Below are 20271 nucleotides of genomic sequence, written 5' to 3'. Positions count from 1 at the left end.
TTTAGAATTTTAGTCCAATTTTTATTTAATCTGGCCTAAAAAAAATATACTTCAGTGTTCAATGATTTGAAACTTACTCTAAGATATTGGGAATTAAATGGATTAAAAGCTTTAAGGAATATGAATATGTATGTGTGTGTATTCATATATTAAATGTTTGTTTCTTTTTTTCTCACCTGCCCAGGGAGGGACTCCATCAGTGCAGTAAACCCTACTCTCTCTGGTGATCGTTTAGGACCAAGTTAACAGAATGGTGAGCAAAAGAAAAAAATATATATACACATACACACACACACACACATACATATATATACATGTATACATATATATATATACACACATATATACACATATATGAAGAATTTAATGCAACACACACCACAAAAGGTTTCAGCACTCATTCTAGTAATAGTGTCCTTCCTGGCTTCTTCTTGGCCCAGAACGCCCCCTACCCCTGCCCAGTGGAAGCCCTCTTGAGGAATTCTCACAAATGGGTGAGTGACGGCTCGCAACAAGCCAGCAGAGAGCAAAGGGGTGACGTCCCCCGTAGGCTCCAAAGATGTAAAAGCACAAAACAAAACCAAAAATGCAACAAAATGCCTTGGGCCCGCTACACAGAGTGAAGCAGTGTTTGGTGAAGGGCGTGTAATAAGGAGGCCTGCATGTTGGCTGAGGTGAGCGGGCCATCCCCCAATCCAGGGGAATCCCATGTCCACTTCCATACGAGTGGGAACAGCACACCTTGAAGACAAAGCACAGTCCGTCTGCAGCAGCCAGAGACCCCCAGAAAGAGTTCTGGACACAGGGAGAAGTGGTGGTCTCAGCATCCTTGCTCTCTTCTGTCCAAGCCCTTGGCAAGGACGTCCGCAGCTGGCGCTGCCTCCTCCAGCGGACACGGGAGGCTCCTTCTCCTGCACTCATCATTAGGTGCCTTTCCGCTCCGAGAAAACCAGCAAGGCCTCTCCAAGTCCACCAAGCAGGAGGCTGCAAAAGCATCAGGAGGTCAGCTTTCCACGCCCTAGAGCCAGGGGGCCACCTGGTGTCCACGTGCAACAGAGTGAGGGCTGCCCCCCACCCCCATTCTGCTGCTGGGACTCATACCCCACTTCCAGGTCAGGCCCAGGAACCGCCCACCCAGTCATCCAAAGTAAACCCAGCTGCGTGGTGGGAGGGGGCGGGCTGCAAGGTGGATCCTGACACCTTCCCTGGGGGAGGAGGGTGCTGTGTCCACTCATCTGACCAGGTGGGGGGGGGCAGGGCCTTGGCTGATGCTCTCTGGTGGGACTATCAGAGGAGGGCTTCACTGTGCCTTTGGCTAAAGAGGGCTGGTGGCTATGAAGTCATGCAGGTATCCATAACCGTTGAATTATTCAGGTGACAGTCTGTGAGTCCTTTTCTTTCATTGAGACTAACTGAACATTGAAAGATGGAAACACTAAGGGGAGCCGTGAATTTCCCACCAGAGCAGAAATAAACACGGTCAGGGGTTTGGAAATGAACGAGCAGTGGGAGAACTGGAGACTAAGAACTAAACTGAATATTTTAACATGCCCAAAATGTATTACATTCGAAGGTCTGGACATTTTCTATTTTGAACTTTTCAATAGACAATCTGGTGTCTGTCTGAATCCCCCGTCCTTCTTCCCAGAAAAGCACCTCTGAGGACTGAGCTGGGCAATCAGTACAGGATTCTGATGGGCAGGGGGTCCCCCACGATGACACGCCCTTGTTCAGAGGGACCGACCGCCCTTTCAGTTCTACCCTCTTCCTCCTCACACCCACACGGCACACACATCCAGGCTGCGGCTCCTTCGTGTTTCCAACACCCACCTGGGGTCCTGAATTCATGAAACACACACAGGCTGTGCGCCTTATCTTCCCGGTGGGAAATGTCACCTATGTGGGTGACTCTGACACATACATAACTTGTACCACATTTATTACAGGAATGAACTTAGTGTTCATTACAACATTTAGTACAGGAATGAACTAAGTGTGAGACTATAAAAACAATACAATGAGTTCAAATAATGGCGCAGGCGTTTACGAGCTGTGCAATCCCGTGCATGTTATTCAGCTTTGGTTTCCTCCCCTGCACTGCAGATCACACCTGACAGGCTCTGGGAGGCTTAGAAGGATATGCCCGAGGCAATCTGCCCCTCCCCCCATGTGCTCGGCCTATAATGGACAAGCAATAGGACGTTATTTCCTAGCAGCCCGCCCTCCCAGAGGGGCAGTCCCTTCCTCCTCGGCCCTCCTGGCTGGCCTCCCAACCTCTTCTTGAAGACTTCTAGTGAGGGGTGTACAGAGCAAGCCCGTCCCACCACTGAGCAGCTCTAGCTATAGGATCCCAGCCAGCATCTATGCATCTGTGGCCGTCTTACATGGCTCCCCCCTGCAGAAGGCAGCCCTTCCTCAGACTGAGCCAACAGCTGCTTCTTACAACCTCACCTGTGAATCCAAGTTCTGCTTTCTGGAGCAACGGAGAACAAATCTACTCCTTTATCATCCGTCAACCCCAGGGAGTGGGACATTCCCGTGAACCACCGTCACCTCTCCCTGGTGACTACAGGCCTCTCAGTAAGGGCAGAGAGAAGGGCTTGTCAAATAGCCAGGCACTGGGGGAGTGGGCTGGGAGGATGTCCCCTCACTCAGACCAACAACCGGGCTGAGAAGTATTGGGGTGTGACAGAGAGGTACACCTCGTATCTTAAGCTCCAAGTCAGAATGTGCTTTCCTCTTTCCTACAGAAATATCATAGCAACAACAAGTTGATAAAATCTCTGTAATACACAGTTAACTCATAATAATGTAGGTGAAGGTGTTGTCTACATTACGAATGAAATTTCTGAGGACTTTCTTAGATCTACACTCATCGTTTATAGGATTGCATCTGTGCAAAACTGGGGTCCAAGTTCCAAAAGACCACATTCTGAAACATTGCATTTGTGCTCATCCCTGGTCTAGTTCAGGACCCAGAGGCTGGAGGATCTGTTCTGTTGTCTCTTCTCTTTGGATGAAGAAGTGATTGTGAAGGGGAAGCCATTCTTTTCACACCAGGCTCACGTCTACGACCTGACTTCTCCTTTCAAGCACGTCTGTTCCCTCCACCATTCCTAAAGGATGCATCCGCCATATGCCCAGGTCTCAAACACGTGGGCAAGAGCAGAGCCTCCGGGACCAGAGGAGAAGGCTGCAAACAGCTTTGGACTTGGGAGGGCTTTACTTCTGCAAATGTAACTGGGGCTCCATGTTTTCTACAGTTTCCACTAATCCTCCTTAATCACCAGGGGAAAGAACAGGCCTTCTGCCACTTTTACTCCCCCAGCCTTAGAACGCTGCCAAAGTGTAATAACCTTGCATTTCATCCTTTGGCTTAGCTGTTTTCTGAAACACCAAAGCAGTTTAGTGAATGCTAAAATGAAAACAAGCCTTGGTTCAGTTTACTGCTGAGAGAGCCAGGGAGGTGAGCTTTGAAGTTGTTTTCTAAACAGCAGGAGACGCTGACATGGGGTGCAGGAATCTTAAGAGCATTACAACTATTTAAGTTGAAGCTTTACTGAACTGTTTGCAAATCTTGTAATCCCCATCATTCCTGAAATGAACAAACTTCATGTAACTAAGGCATAAACATCAGACTGCAGCAGCGCGTTCCCAGCCAGACGTACGCATCCCTGGCTTCCTTGCAGGCAGCTATTTTCAGCGTCTCGCCGGTCCTTCTCTTTTCTCTCTTCGGGAGCCAAAGGCCCCATCTCAATTTTACATTTATTTATTATTGTGGTTATTCAGTGAATTCCAGTTGAACCCACTAGACGAAGGACAGAGACTCTATCCTTTTCCCAGCTGTAGGTCCAGCACTTAATGCAGCGCCCAATAAATATTTATTCAATGAGTGATGTGCGAATGAAAAGGGGGCTACGTAATAAACCCGACAAGCCTCGTGGCAGGCCTGCTGAGCTCAGTGACCAAAAGCAACCACACAGGAGAGTTTGATCATAAATTCCTAACAGGCCAGGGTGGGTAGGCCTGTCCCAGGCATAGCGCTTCTGTAGCAAAGGTCATTCTTTACCCTAAGTGAGTCCTCTCCACTGTTCTTATGCATCTAAGATAACCTTACCTTTTATTCTTTTAAATTTTATTTAGGAAATTAACTTTAACAAGGTGACATTGACCAATAAGAGTACATAGGTTTCAGGTAAACATTTTGATCACATTTGAACTGTTGATTATGTTGTATACCCATCAGGATAACTTACCTTTGAAACGTCAGGGTAATTTTCTTGTCTAGACACAACTGCAGGCACCAGAGCACAAACCCACCAGAGCACGAGACCACAGTAGCCCGCACTGTTATCTTGTTCCCTGTATAACATCTCTATGTGCTGTAACTGTTATTAACCACCATGCACCCACTAGTGTAAGAAAGTGTTACCCGATTTGCTTTTTCTCTAACCCTAGGGATTTCCCCACTCTGCTCTCTCTGGCCTCCTTGTCCTGCCACCAGAGGATTCATTCCATGCACCTGCCTTATGTTTCCCCCTTTGATTCTAATGCACGAAAGGAACTGGAAAATGGTCATTCGCTGGAGCATTTTCTCAGTCTGTCAACATCTTGCTGATAGAATCAGTCAGAGTCCGAAAGACCAGTGTAACAGGCTTTAATGAAAGGAAACCTGCCCTGGCTGTCTCGTAAGGGAGAGCAGCCCCGGCTACAGACTTAGGCCACTTTTTAAGGGTTAGGGTAGGGAAATAAGAAGGGTGGCGGAGCATTTGCTGATTGGCTGCCGCTCTCGCTGGGCGCAGGGGTGCTTTTCCACTAATTATGGATGTTGGTGTATTTTCAATCGTCAGCAGTTTCAACCGTCCATGACTTCATTGGACATTCCTTTGTGGTTGGTCACCTGCCACAAGCCCTGAAATGAAACTCGTGCAGGCAGGGTCAAAGACATGAAAACTAAGACTTGCTTCTGGGCATGTCCTCAAAACTTGGCTCAAATAAACTCTTGTGAAACTTTTCTATTGGTTTGGATGTTCTTTTGTCAACAGATGGAATTCTAATGCTCACTCTCCCTTCTCCCATTCATATTTCAACCTATATTTTTTTCTCTTTTTGTCACCAAACTTTATCTCTCTAATATAATATACCATAATATACCATTCTCTTGGGGACTTGCTGAGTGACCGTTCATAATTTGATGAATTACTCTGTGATGAGATGTAATAAGCAATAGTTATTTAAAAGACACTTCTTAGCATTTCAAAGAGGAGGTTTCAGATTTTTAATTCAAATGAAAAATTGATAAACTTCAGACGCTGTGATCCAAATGCATGTTGCAGTGTGTTGGGAGAAGTTCTTTTTTCACCCCTAAATTCATTCTTCCTATGATTAGGCTTGGGCAGTCTCCATACAGACCCCAACAATGAAAGGTCTAAGGCATTTTTACTCAAGATCATTTTCTAAAGACTCTCGATGTTAGTGAAGTTTGTGCTAGGATTGAGTTCAAACGATCCTCATATTGCTAACCCATAATCAATGGCGGGTCAATGAATGACATGCAAGGCTAGAAGTTGATCACAGAATCCTGAGAACAATGTGGTTGTGTTCTGTTTATTCCTTTCTCTCCTTGTACCTAAACCATTCCAAAGACAAGAGTGACTCCCCTAGTCTAAAAAGCATTCAAAAAGGATGCACCCACAACAGGCACATATTTGATTCTCTTTGCTGAAATTTTGAAAAAAGGAATTCACATTGACACATACCATAAAACTCCATCAATTGATATTTTCAAACAACAGCTCAGATAAGGGCCTAATATCCAAAATATACAAAGAACTTGTAAAACTCAACAGCAAATAAAAAAACAATCCAATAAAAAAATGGGAAGAGGACATGAACAGACACTTCTCCCAGGAAGAAATACAAATGGCCAACAGATATATGAAAAGATGCTCATCTTCTTTAGTTATTAGAGAAATGCAAATCAAAACTGCAATGAGATACCACCTCACACCTGTTAGATTAGCTATTATTAATGAGACAGGTAATAGCAAATGTTGGAGAGGCTGTGGAGAAAAAGGAACCCTCATACACTGTTGGTGGGAATGTAAAGTAGTACAACCATTATGGAAGAAAGTATGGTGGTTCCTCAAAAAACTGAAAATAGAACTACCTTATGACCCAGCAATCCCTCTACTGGGTATATACCCCAAAAACTCAGAAACATTGATACGTAAAGACACATGCAGCCCATGTTCATTGCAGCATTGTTCACAGTGGCCAGGACATGGAAACAACCAAAAAGCCCATCAATAGATGACTGGATAAAGAAGATGTGGTACATATACACTATGGAGTACTACTCAACCATAAGAAATGATGACATCGGATCATTTACAGCAAAATGGTGGGATCTTGATAACATTATACGAAGTGAAATAAGTAAATCAGAAAAAACCAGGAACTGCATTATTCCATACGTAGGTGGGACATAAAAGTGAGACTAAGAGACAATGATAAGAGTGTGGTGGTTACGGGGGGAGGGGGGAGAGGGAGAGGGAAAGGGGGAGGGGGAGGGGCACAAAGGAAACTAGATAGAAGGTGACAGAGGGCAATCTGACTTTGGGTGATGGGTATGCAACATAATTGAACGACAAGATAACCTGGACTTGTTATCTTTGAATATATGTATCCTGATTTATTGATGTTGCCCCATTAAAAAAAGTAAAATTATTAAAATTAAAAAAAACTCCATCAATTGAAAATGAATAATTAAATATTAATCTGGTTATTTAAATTACCAGGCTTGCCACAGATTGTTTTTGTAAAAAACAAGATCACTAGCTGGACAAGAACAGTTGCTTTTAATTAATTACATTAAAAGGTGGCCAGCACTGGGCACTCAGATTTATAATTTTTCTGGGGTTTGGATTTAGAAGGCTGGCCGCTTGTCTATTCAGTAAGCACTTAGTACGAGGTGAGAAGGCACAAAGGCGAATAAAATATGGTTTGGCTCCTGGAGGTGCTCACAGGGTTCTCCGGTCTCAGCGGGCCGGGACTGATGGGAGCCATGCTGACCCGGGGAGCCTGTGCCCGTGTGAGGGGGCAGCCTCTACCCATTCCGGCAACTGCTGCCATGGGAAGTGCAGGCCCAACATCACAGCTCCTCTACATTTTCAAAAGAATCTGGAGATCTGGACTTGAATAGGGAAATCACCTGATTTCTGAATGTTGACTAATTAAAAAATTGAAAGGCAAAAAACAGGAAACAATAACTATCCAGGCAAACAAAACAAGCCTGCAGTCCTTGCCCTTTGTGACATCTGACCAACCTAAGCTCCCACAAGATAGAGACTAGCCCCGCCCCGCCCAGGAGCGGAGAGCTGGTCACCCCAGTCACAGCTTGAAAAACAACCAGGATATGGATGATGTAGACCAGCTCTGTGCAAAAGGCAGAAACTCTGAAATACAGGCTGACACTCCTCTTCTGGTGGTTCACTTTGTGGTTGGAAAATTCTTGGAGGCTGAAAACACGCCATCCTTAAACTCAAGAGTTCTCAAAAATCAGGAAATTCCAAAGTCAAGGTCCCTTTTGCAATCATCAGACATGCTATTTCCTTGATTTGGGTACATGCAGCTTTTCTCTCCGTTTTGTTCAGTGCACACCATGAAGTTCACAGGATGTGACAGCTTGGAGGCGGCCTCTCACAGACTGCTGCTCTGCTATTCAGACTTCGCATTTCCTCTTCATTGGAGAGCCATCTCACCCCCATTTCTCACACTCAGTTCAACACCTGGGATTTTTTTTTCCAGTTATTCTGAAATGTACAAAATACAGGAGATGAGGGCTTATTTGTAAGAAAAAAAAACTGTCAAGGATTTAGACAACTGCTGTGAAGGTTAAGACATAGATTTGGGGGAACAGTAGTTCAAGAATGTACCGGGATATCTTGACAGTGGGGTTTTTGGACGTCACTGCCCACTGTGTGTGTCATGCCCTCCCAGAAGGTCAGGTGCAGAGGAAGAAGAGGGGAGCACAGAATTAGCTCCCTGTCCCTCTGCCCAGCTCAGGCCAGAGGGGCCAAATCCTCTCCTACCCACAACCCAGCTAAGCCTCATCTTGCTATATAAGGTTCAGTTCTAAGACAGTTCCAAGGCCCTGATCACCCCGTTCTCTCTCCCTCCTTCTGTCTTTACATTCATTGTTCATTCAAACAGTTTCTTTTGTACCCCATGACTTCTCCTTCCCCTGAAAACTCCTTGAGAGCCAGATGTGTTGTGCTCCTCCCCCTCCCCCTCCCCCTCCCCCTCCCTCTCCCCCTCCCCCTCCCTCTTCTTCTTCTTCTTTTCTTCTTCTTCTTCTTCTTCTTCTTCTTCTTCTTCTTCTTCTTCTTCTTCTTCTTCTTCTTCTTCTTCTTCTTCTTCTTCTTCTTCTTCTTCTTCTTCTTCTTCTTCTTCTTCTTCTTCTTCTTCTTCTTCTTCTTCTTCTTCTGATAGAGATGGAAGGAGAGAGAGAGCCAGGAACATCAAGCTGCTCCTGTATGTGCCCTGACTAGGGAATAAAACCCAACAACCTTTGCGCTCCAGGGTGACACTCCAACCAACTGAGGTATCTGGCCAGGGGTTCATTTATACTGGTTTGTAGATAGAGAAAAGAAAGGAGAGAGAGGGGAGGAAAAAACCTTTGTTGTTTCACTCAGTCATGCATTTTTTTTATTGTTTGTGTGTGTGAACACACTGTGTGTGTTCCTTGATGGGGGATAGAACACTCAACCTTGTTTCGGGACGACACTCTTAACCAACTGTACTAACTAGCCAGAGCATGTCCTGTGCTTCTTAAGGACTTCCACATATTTTGCATACTGCAGTCACTCAATATTTTTAGCTGATTGATAGAATTATAGCTTATAGCATTAAAAAAATCTATGACAATAGAACCTTTTTCCTAAAAATGTTTTACTGGAATTCTTAGTCCACCATGTCAACCCCTGAATAAGAAACAGAGCTGTCTTGTTCTACGTAACTCTACTTCTGTTTGCTGTCAAGTCATCTAGATGCTCTTTATACATGATCACACTGGTGGGATGAGGAACATTTCAGTCGATTCTTCTTCCACCTCCTTTATGACCCACTTCTACCTAGGCACTACCTATATTACTGGTAGATCTTTGGTGTTTCCCAAATCAGTTCCGGGGGGGGCAAGGGAGGATACATGGCAGGTTATGGAGCCTTGGAAACAGAGACCTCCATTTGAATTCAGGTCCAATCACCTAGTAGCTATTAAATCTTTGGAAAAATCACTCAAATGTCTCTGAATCTCAGCATCTTCATCTTTAAAATGGGGATAAGTTGGCGGGCTGTTGTGAAACTCAGATATTAATGTAAAAATGTTTGAAACATAGTAGTTGCTCAATAAATGGTTAGTTATTATTATTAAAAGAAGAGGAGACAAGATCAGGAAGAAGAAGAGGAGGGCATGGAAGTATTGTCTAATTTTTCTTTCTCTCCCACTTTTCTTCTTGGGTCTTGAAATACCCCCATTAGGCACTCTCAAGAGAGGATGAGAACCGCTTTTTCTGAACGCTGTGAGCCAAAAGATTCATTTCTGTCAGTCTGGGATGGTTTAGACATGGACCTGCCCTCAGGAAGGGAGATGAACAACTACAGACAGACAGCGATTTTTCACTTTTATCCAAGAACAGTTTCTGGCACATATTAAACCTGTGGAAAATAATTTGTTAATTGAATGAACCCCGTTTAGCCCAAAGCCACACGAGATGCAAAAGTACCTCCTAGTCTTCCTCATCATGGTATCCACAGCCTGGTCCTGCCTCTCACTTATCCTACAGGAATTTTCTACCGATATTTTAAAAATAATACTGTTGTGGCCCTGGCCGGTTGGCTCAGCGGTAGAGCGTCGGCCTGGCGTGCGGGGGACCTGGGTTCGATTCCCAGCCAGGGCACATAGGAGAAGTGCCCATTTGCTTCTCCACCCCCACCCCCTCCTTCCTCTCTGTCTCTCTCCTCCCCTCCCGCAGCCAAGGCTCCATTGGAGCAAAGATGGCCCGGGTGCTGGGGATGGCTCCTTGGCCTCTGCCCCAGGCGCTAGAGTGGCTCTGGTCGCGGCAGAGCGATGCCCCGGAGGGGCAGAGCATCGCCCCCTGGTGGGCAGAGCATCGCCCCCTGGTGGGCGTGCCGGGTGGATCCCGGTCGGGCGCATGCGGGAGTCTGTCTGACTGTCTCTCCCCGTTTCCAGCTTCAGAAAAATACAAAAAAAAAAAAAAATACTGTTGTTTCTGTGGCTACCACAGACACACGAGGAGACTATTCACAAGAGGTGCTGGGAGACCAGAGGCACCATGGGCACCCCAGGCCCCAGCGCCAGCCCCCACCAACCAGCACTGAGGTCCCGAGTCAAACAGGTGATGATTCTGTTGGTCCAACATGTAAGCAAATAAAAAAAATAAGGAGGGGGTCAGCTTTTAGGATGGCTCTGATCCCAAGCATGAAAATACAAACAAACTTTTTTTTGAGAACTGTGCCTTATTTGAGCACAGCTAAGCAACAATTTGCTTTTCTTTCCATATTGGTAAAGAAATGTAAAAATCTATCTAAATTTTGTCTAACTTCAGCTTTAAAGTGCCATTCCAAGGGATAGGAGTCAGGGGGAACCTGCCAAAGAGTATCTCAGAACTAGGATGGAAACAAGCATTATCTTAAGAGGCCCTAGGCTTGTGTTTCTTCCTCAAGCAAAGAACAGGAGGCCAGTAAGCAGCCACACAAATATGAACTATTTCCCACAGTGCACTGCTTAGTGATTCGGGCTGGGCAGCGGGCGGTGAGGTCCCGGGGGAGGAAAGCTGTGTCTCGAGGCCAGCAGCCGGTAGGCCGGGCAAAGACCCAGCAAGGACTGAGCCAGTCCTGGGCGACAAGGGAAGCACCACGTGATGTGTTTTCATCGTGAAGACAATAGAGCCCACCTCTCTGGCATGTACATTCCTGAACCGAACACTGCATTTTTCTCATCATTAAACCAAACTGTTATGACTTCTGGCAGGTGGTAGCAGTGGGAGTGGAAGATTACAGACCTTGACTTTTCCTCAGTGCACATCGTAAGTGTACACCCCCAAATGAAGCATACCCAGTGAAGGGGGGGCAGTGAGCAGTTTTAACACTTTAAACTTGCCATGATGCCCCCTCACCTTCCCCTCCCCTGCAGATGACAGCCAAAAGCCTTGGGAACAAGGGCATCAAACCCGTCTGCACATGGTAATCTGGAGCAGACTCTTAACTTGGTCAGCTCTTCAATGGGCAGAGCCTGTGCGGAGTTCAGAGGTGGATCGCACGAGATCGCTCCATTCTGTGCCCAGCGTGGCCGTGACCACCTGGCCCTGGAGCAGAACCACAAGGGGCCCGGGGGCCCTAACACGCCCCCAGGAGCTGTCACAGAGGGGAGACCCCGCAGTCTGTCTGTGAAGGGGCCCGGGGGCCCTAACAAGCCCCCAGGAGCTGTCACAGAGGGGAGATCCCCGCAGTCTGTCTGTGAAGGGGCCCGGGGGCCCTAACAAGCCCCCAGGAGCTGTCACAGAGGGAGATCCCCGCAGTCTGTCTGTGAAGGGGCCCGGGGGCCCTAACACGCCCCCAGGAGCTGTCACAGAGGGGAGACCCCGCAGTCTGCCCGTGAAGGACGAGGTGAGGAGCTCCATCGCGCTGTCGGGCTGTGGCAGCAACACATCCGAGCAGCTTCCACACATCCTTGTCTCTCTCCGGCCAAACCCTTTGTGGCCACAGGTGCTGAGGCTCTGGTGCAGGGTCCTGTGGGCCTTTCCAGGAGCCGTGACTGAACCTACGCTCACAGCCGCCACCTCTGTCTCCTGGGTATCCTCCACATAGCCTTGTTCCAGGCAGCGGCTGCAGCCATCTGTCTAAAGTGGCCACATACTCTAGTCACTCCTAACCCCCCACCTGCATCCAGCATGGAGCCCACATGCCCGGCGGGTGCTACCTTCTATGAAGGAGGCAGTCTGTAAAAAGCAGAACAACGGACAAGCACGGTAATGGCTGTTGGAACCTCCAGGCAGGAAAGACACAAGGCGACAGGAAGTAGCTGGGACCTGGTGTAGAATGTGGTCAGGGAAGGCCTGCTGAGGTCGCCTCGACATGCAGGCACGGAGGCTGAGAGGCCGGTGGCCAGCGGCAAAGCTGGGTGCATGGCAACCCAGGCCGAGCGGAGGAGCCCAGAGGCTCTGAGGGGCAATGTGGATGCCATGGTTAAGGAGGACACAGAAAGACTCCCCCCTCTGCTGACCTCCAGGCCCCCTTAGTCACCTACCTACTGATATCACAACTGTCAGGTGTAACGGGCACCTCAGCCTTAATATATCCAACCCAACTCCTGATAATTCTCCACCTCCAACCTGCAAAAGCCGCCTTTCACATATACTTCCCCATCTCAGTGAAGGCACCTGCATCATTCTCCATGCTCAGGCCAGAGATGGAGGAGTCACCCCAGACTCCTCTCCTTCTCTCAAGTCTCGGTGCCTTGCTGGCATCCTACCATATCCTAGCATTGCCAGTGCATCAGCCGGTCTTAGTCCCCAGGCACCTAGACCATGGCCAGAGCCCTTATTTGCTCTTTATGCTCCCCCCGCCCACCACCCCCGCCTGCTCTACAATAAATCCTCCACACAGTAGACAGAGATGTGTGAGACTCAGAATCTTCTCATCTCATCCCTTCTCACTCAGGGGAAAGCCAAGCCCTTACAATGACCTTTAAGGCCCCACATGGTCAGCTGCCAACTACCTCTGTAGCCTTCTCTCCTACTACTCTCCCTCTTGCCACACTGCTCTGCTCTTCAAGCAGACCAAGCATACTCCCACCACAGGGCCTTTGCATGTGCTGTTCCCTCCAATAACCCATTACTCTCTTCCTCACTTCCTTCAGGTCTCTGCTTAGATATCATAGAGAGAGGCAGTGCTGCCTCTAAGCAAATGGATGCGTGCATTCTAAACAAAGATGGTTTGGACCTTGTTGACAAGAAAACAAGTTGAACGGTAAAAGAAAATACCCAAACATAGCTATCTATATAAAATAGTAGTTCACCAATAGTGGCCACTCTTGTATGGGTGAGAGGCTGAAAGTTGTACCAGTAATGTGCTGTTATTTATCTGTACGGCTGCAGTAAGGGTGGTATATTCAGCTTGTGAAGAGTAGAGTCATCGAGTTGTAAATCCATGATATATACACTCATCTGAATGCATATTTAATGTCAATAAAACACATGCCCAACACATGCACCTTTTCTTCAACATTTGAGAACATAAATTAGTATCCTGATGAAACCCAAACAACTAATGTTCATTTCCTCTCTCTATGCAAATAGAGACTTACCATCCCACGGTTGCCCTGGTCAGGATCACATCAAACAGCAATATTGATAAACCAGCTGTGAGCACCTGCAGAAATAATTCCAACAAAAGGTCATCAGAGTGGTAAGACTTCGGCAGCCTTCCCTGGAGTCCTTTTTCACAAGCTCAGCTCGAGTTAGCTCAGATCCCCAACATGAACACTGCTTTCCACTTCACGTCCTTTCCCCACACCTCCCACTGCCCTGTACTTAGTGTTGCCTCTGAGCAAAGCATTTGGTGCAGAGAATGCTAAATCCTAGTCGATGTTAGAGATGGGAATCTTCAAAGAAGCCTTTCATTTCCAAGCTCCTCAAGAGGAGGCACAGGGCCAGCACCTCGCTCACCTCTCTCCAGGGCAGGGCACAGCAGGAACACCTATTTCCACCTGGTCTCAGCTGTGTAGAATTCATCCCCAAACTTAATGATGCTCATTAACCCATTCCCAGATCCTCCAAATAAAAACTATCTGTCAACCTGCCTCTGCCTGTGGCACTGTCCTTCCCCTGTCCTGACGCCTCTGTCTCTCTGGTCCCCGGCACACATTCTAAAAAACAAGGTGCTTCCTCGGGAAGAGAACAGTTAAATCATTAATTAATTATTTTCAAATATCTAGAAGCCAGGGAGTGGAGGTAGAGGTCACTCCCATGTCTCTCTGAGCTAGAAATTACAAAAAAAGTCTCGTAGGAAGGTCAGTAACAGGACTCAAGCAGTGCCTTTAAACAGTTGACACAAATAATGTATTTGAACCAAATCCCAATTTTTTTAATCTTTTATTTTTTAGCGCACATGTATGCACAAGAGCAAGACAGAGTCAGAGAGACAGACAGACACGAAGGGAGAGAGATAAGAAGTATCAACTCATAGTTGCGGCACCTTAGTTGTTCACTGATTGCTTTCTCATTGTTTGTTGCTGAGCCAGTGACCCCTTGCTCAAACCAATAACCTTGGGTTCAAGCCAGCGACCTTGGGCTTCAAACCAGTGACCTTGGGCATCAAGCCAGTGAGCTTTGGGCCCAAGCCATGACCCAGTGGGGTCATGTCTATGATCCCACGCTCAAGCCAGCAACCTCAGGGTTTTGAACCTGGGTCCTCAGCGTCCCAGGTCAATGGTCTATTCACTGAGCCACTACCTGGTCAGGCCCCAAAACAATTTTGCCAACACTTAGAGTGTCTGCTCAGGAAAAGATGTCCCCCCACCCAAGAATTCTGCACTCTAGCATGCCAAACAGTTTTCCCTGGGAAGGGCCCCTTAGGACTGGCTTTCTTGCAAGAAGTGAGAAGCAGGTTATACTGGGATGGGCCACTCAGGCTGGACGCCTCTGGAATGTCCACTACTGTCTCACTCAAAGGGACCTCATACGTTGTCACAGAGGTCTCTCAGGTCTCCCAGTGAGCAGATGGTCAGAAGGAAGAAGAATATTTACTGAGTCTCATTGTCACTCATTTACCATCTCCAAAAGAGTTCTGGAAGTATAAACCAAGAACTTTGGTATATAAACTGTGAGATTTTGGAACCTTTGTAGTTCACCCACTTGGGGTCACTTTCTGTTTGCTTCCCTTTACTGATTTATGGCAAAAAAAATCTTGACAACATAAAAATCCTGTGTTGTCTTCAGGAACAAAAATGGAGCGGCAACAAGGTCAGAGAGTCAATTGACAAACAGAACCCACAGGACAAAGAAAGAAAATTTTCCCAGTGTTGGGTGGTGAGCTTCATCTTTAAAAATACGATGAATGGCACCTGTTCCTCCAATCCGCCACCCCTTTTGTTTCTTTTAGGACCTTTGCATCTATGGTATAAATACAGTGGACCTAAACTATCATTACCCTGCAATGCAATCATCTGGTTTTGGAAACAAGGTTATACTAACCATATCAGTTAGTTCATCAGCTTCCTTATTTTCCTGTAAAGAGTAAACATGATCTTTACTATGAAAACTTCTAGTTCGTGGTGATCTTTAATGGCCACCGTGCCAATTAAGTCTTGTCTTTCTTTTTAATTCCTGTTTGCCATTTTCAGTTTTTCCCAACATATATTTCATCTAGGTTGTCCAACTTATTACATTTAGCTGTTTGGAAAAATATTATTTTTATCTCATTTGTACCCATTTTTTTTACCTTTCTTTTTATTTTTACTATTGTCATTTTATCTCCCTCCTCCCTCCTCATTCCTTCATTTTAACTAATGTTAATCTTGTTAACTCCGTTTTACTTTTAAAACATCTTGAGGTCAGAGTAATGGCGGGGTAGGAAGCGATACTGATAAATCTCCCCCAAAACTCAACAAGATCTTCAACCAGAAACAGAAAAACCTATACTTGGAGCCTCCAGATGCTTCGCATACACTCAAAGGTATGGTCGAGTGAAAAATTGGCTAAATATATAACCAAACCCCGAAGGAAATAGGGAGTAAGAAATGCTCCGCCTTCTTCACTAACCTAAACAGGGCGGCTTTCTCTGGTAACTGTGAATATAGAAACTGAGGCGGGCAAAGGGGGTGAATAGATCCAGGCCGCGGCACAAACGGCCGAACCAGGCTGTGGCACGGAGATCCAAGCCGAGGAAAAACTGATCCTGTGGCAACCCGGGCAATACAAGCTAACACTCGCGCCAAACCCAAACAAAGAAAGACAAGCGGGGCAGCCATTTTACCCGATCTCCTGGTCGGTGCACAGTTAGTGGGCGAGAGATTTCTTCCTAAGCCCCGGAACTGGGTGCCCGTGTTAACCCACAGAGAGGCAGAGTCAGAGGCCTTTCTGTGGGCTGAAAGCAGAATCTCTGGACAGCCCCAGCGCCCTGGGAAAGCCGCACACGGGAGGGAGCGAGAACTAATTCCAACGGTGGAAATTTTCCGTGCTGGTGGGGGTTTCACTCAGAGGGAAACGCGGCCGGCCTCATATCATGGTCTGCGTGCGCAGATAGTGAATGAGAGATTCCTCCAAGTGGCTCGGCAATGCGCGCCCGTGTTATTGCACAGAGGGGCAGAGTCAGGGGCCTTTGTGTGGGCCAAAGCGGAATCTCGGGCCGCCCCAGCGCCTTGCAAAAGCCGCGCACGGGGACGGAGCGAGAGCCAATTCCAACGTTGCAACTTTTCCATGCGGTTGGGGGTTTTACTCAGAGCGTGAGACTGCTGGCCGGATATCCTGGTCTGTGCACGCAGATATTGAGCGAGAGTTTCCTCCAAACGCCCCAGAAGTGGGCGCCCGCCTGTGTTACTGGACAGAGTGGCAGAGCCAGAGGTCTTTGAGTGGGCGGAAACCCCGCCTGATTATGCTAGCAGCTCTGACTGACTGAGCCTTACCAAGAGCCCTGTGCTGAGTGGAAATAGAGTGGGGAGTTGCCAGCTCTTTGAGCCTCTTACTATCCAGGCAGAGGCAGCAGCAACCCCATAGCTGGATTATCAGGCCACTAATTGAGGAAGGAAAGACTAGGAGAAAGGCTCCAGGAACACGGACTCTCTCACTGTCGGAGCTTATAAATGCTAATGAGCCTCAACTGCCAACGAGACTAAAGCACAATACATGACATTGCCATAGAGACTTATCAACTGCAAACCTCTACCTGAGTGTGCCAAAGCGGCAGAACCCGGGGTACAGAGTCACAGACCAGGAAGAGGGAGAGAAAAGAAAAAGCAAGAAGATAACCTCTCAAAATCAAGAAAATCTGCAGACTTTATAACCTATCCCATTTTATTATATTTGTTCGTTTGTTTCTCTTATCTTCATTCTTGATACTTTTTTTCCTCCTCCAATTTGGCCGATTAACTCTCTGCTGGTCTTACTCTCTCCTCTCCTTGAACTACACTACCCATAAGTGTTACATCTCCCATTATCTTTTCTCTCCTCTTCCTTTTTCTCTATGAGGGTTGCACCCCAAAACCCTTAACTCTCTCTCTCTCTCCTTTTTTTTTTCTTCTTTTAGTGGTTCCCTCTTTTTTTCTCTCTCTCTCTTTCTTTTCTCCCTCTATATTAGTTCCTTCCTTTCTCCTTTACATCTCCTCTCATTCAAACCTCAATAACAAACAAATTATCTTATCTGGGACTCAAACTTATGTTTGTGGCATTTTGGAGGGTTTTTACTTCAACTTTTTAACTCACTAGCAGTGCTCCCATCCCTGGCTCTCCATTTTATCTAGTTCTTGTTCCACTAAATACAATAGTAATTTTTTAATTTGTCCCCCCATTTTTCTGTTTTCCTCTTATTCCTCTCATCATAACTCTTAGACAACCAACACCTAAAAGCAAATCATTTTATTCTTGACCCAAATTTTTTCCTTATTTGCTTTTTGTGGGTCCATACCCTCTTTTTTTTTTCTTTTTTCTTTTTTTTTGCCCCTTTATTACTTTTCCCCAATTCAGGCCGTCCATCACAGGCATTGTTTGTTATAATTCACAGTTCACCACAAGATTTTCTCAAGAAAGAGGGGAGAGGAGAGGAGAGAAAAAAAGGAGGGGGGGAATAATTTCCTTTTTTAAAAATTTTTATTTTATTTTATTTTTCTTTATTTCATTATTAATTTTTTTTTAAAAAAACAACTCTTCGATTTTTTATTTTTTTATTATTTTTTTATTTTTTTTAACTTTTTATTCTTTATTAAATCTCATTAATACTATCAACAAAACCACCCTCAGATGCCATTAAGAAAGAGAAAATCGAATATCATGGATACAAAAGAAAGAAAGGTAACACAGCTAGATGAGGAAAAATCTATGGAGAAAAAATTTAATATATTGGAAACCTTGGAGCTAAATGACAGAGAATTCAAGATAGAAATCCTAAAAATCCTCCGAGATATACAAGAAAACACAGAAAGGCAATTTAGGGAGCTCAGAAAACAACTTAATGAACACAAAGAATATATGTCCAAGGAAATTGAAACTATAAAAACAAATCAAACAGAGATGAAAAACACAATTCACGACCTGAAAAACGAAGTAACAAGCTTAGCTAATAGAACAGGTCAGATAGAAGAGAGGATTAGTGAAATAGAAGACAAGCAACTTGAGGCACAACAGAGAGAAGAAGAAAGAGACTCAAAAATTAAAAAAAAATGAGATAGCCCTACAAGAATTATCTGACTCCATCAAAAAGAATAACATAAGAATAATAGGTATATCAGAGGGAGAAGAGAGAGAAAATGGAATGGAGAACATACTCAAACAAATAATAGATGAGAACTTCCCAAGCCTGTGGAAAGAACTAAAGCCTCAAGTTCAAGAAGCAAACAGAACTCCGAGTTTTCTTAACCCCAACAAACCTACTCCAAGGCATATCATAATGAAATTGACACAAACCAACAGCAAAGAAAAAATTCTCAAGGCAGCCAGGGAAAAGAAGAATACAACATATAAAGGAAGGCCCATTAGATTATCATCAGATTTCTCAGCAGAAACTCTACAAGCTAGAAGAGAGTGGACCCCAATATTTAAAGTCCTGAAAGAGAGGAACTTTCAGCCACGAATACTATACCCATCAAAGCTATCCTTCAAATATGAAGGAGAAATAAAAACATTCACAGATACAGAAAAGATGAGGGAATTTATCATCAGAAAACCCCCACTCCAGGAATTACTAAAGGGGGTTCTCCAATCAGATACAAAGAATAAAAAAAAAAAAAAACAACAGAGCCACAAGTAAAAGCTCCAAGAAGAACACAATAAAACCAAATTTAAACTGTGACAACAACAAAAAGAAAGAGGGGGAGAAGATGGAGATTAACAGTAGCAAAGGACGATGGAGTGCAAAAGTACTCACAAAATAGTTCACTACAATGAACAGGGTAGGGACCCTTTTCATTACTCAAAGGTAACCAACATTGAAAAAACCACCACAGAAGCACATGAGATAAAAAAGATAGCAACAGAGGAAAGATGTATGAAATACAACCAAATAAAAACAAAAGATAGAAAAACAAAAGAGAAGGATCAAACAAGACACAAAACTAACAGAAAGCAAGATATAAAATGGCAATAGGGAACTCACAAGTATCAATAATTACACTAAATGTAAACGGATTAAACTCACCAATAAAAAGGCACAGAGTAGCAGAATGGATTAAAAAAGAAAATCCAACTGTATGCTGCCTACAGGAAACTCATCTAAGTAACAAGGATAAAAACAAATTCAAAGTGAAAGGCTGGAAAACAATACTCCAAGAAATAACATCCAAAAAAAAGCAGATGTAGCAATACTCATATCAGATAATGCTGACTACAAGACAGGAAAAGTACTCAGAGACAAAAATGGCCATTTCATAATGGCTAAGGGGACACTGAATCAAGAAGACATAACAATTCTTAATATATATGCACCAAACCAAGGAGCACCAAAATATATAAGACAGCTACTTATTGATCTTAAAACAAAAACTGACAAAAATACAATCATACTTGGAGACCTCAATACACTGCTGATGGCTCTAGATCGGTCATCCAAACAGAGAATCAACAAAGACATAGTGGCCTTAAACAAAACACTAGAGCACCTGGATATGATAGACATCTACAGGATATTTCATCCCAAAGTGACTGAGTATACATTTTTCTCCAGTGTACATGGATGATTCTCAAGAATTGACCATATGTTGGGCCACAAAAACAACATCAGCAAATTCAGAAAAATTGAAGTTGTACCAAGCATATTTTCTGATCATAAAGCCTTGAAACTAGAATTCAACTGCAAAAAAGAGGAAAAAAATCCCACAAAAATGTGGAAACTAAACAACATACTTTTAAAAAATGAATGGGTCAAAGAAGAAATAAGTGCAGAGATCAAAAGATATATACAGACTAATGAAAATGACAATACGACATATCAGAATCTATGGGATGCAGCAAAAGCAGTGATAAGAGGGAAGTTCATATCACT

General features: G+C 45.0%; 1 protein-coding gene across 1 annotated transcript in view; it reads right to left on the bottom strand.

Moving 5' to 3' along the window:
* Window positions 1-404: 404 nt before the first annotated feature.
* Window positions 405-20271, bottom strand: part of LOC136383042 (UDP-N-acetylglucosamine transporter TMEM241-like) — a 140840-nt gene continuing 120973 nt past the window's right edge. The window contains 3 exon segments of the mRNA XM_066352542.1: window positions 405-984; window positions 13388-13452; window positions 15276-15308. Coding sequence (XP_066208639.1) covers window positions 924-984; window positions 13388-13452; window positions 15276-15308 — 159 coding nt within the window. The 3' untranslated portion in view covers window positions 405-923.

This window comes from Saccopteryx leptura, chromosome 11 (assembly GCF_036850995.1).
Source record: "Saccopteryx leptura isolate mSacLep1 chromosome 11, mSacLep1_pri_phased_curated, whole genome shotgun sequence".
Lineage (NCBI taxonomy): Eukaryota > Metazoa > Chordata > Mammalia > Chiroptera > Emballonuridae > Saccopteryx > Saccopteryx leptura.
Note: the sequence above shows the minus strand (reverse complement) of the source record. Positions and strands in the feature narration are given on the sequence as shown.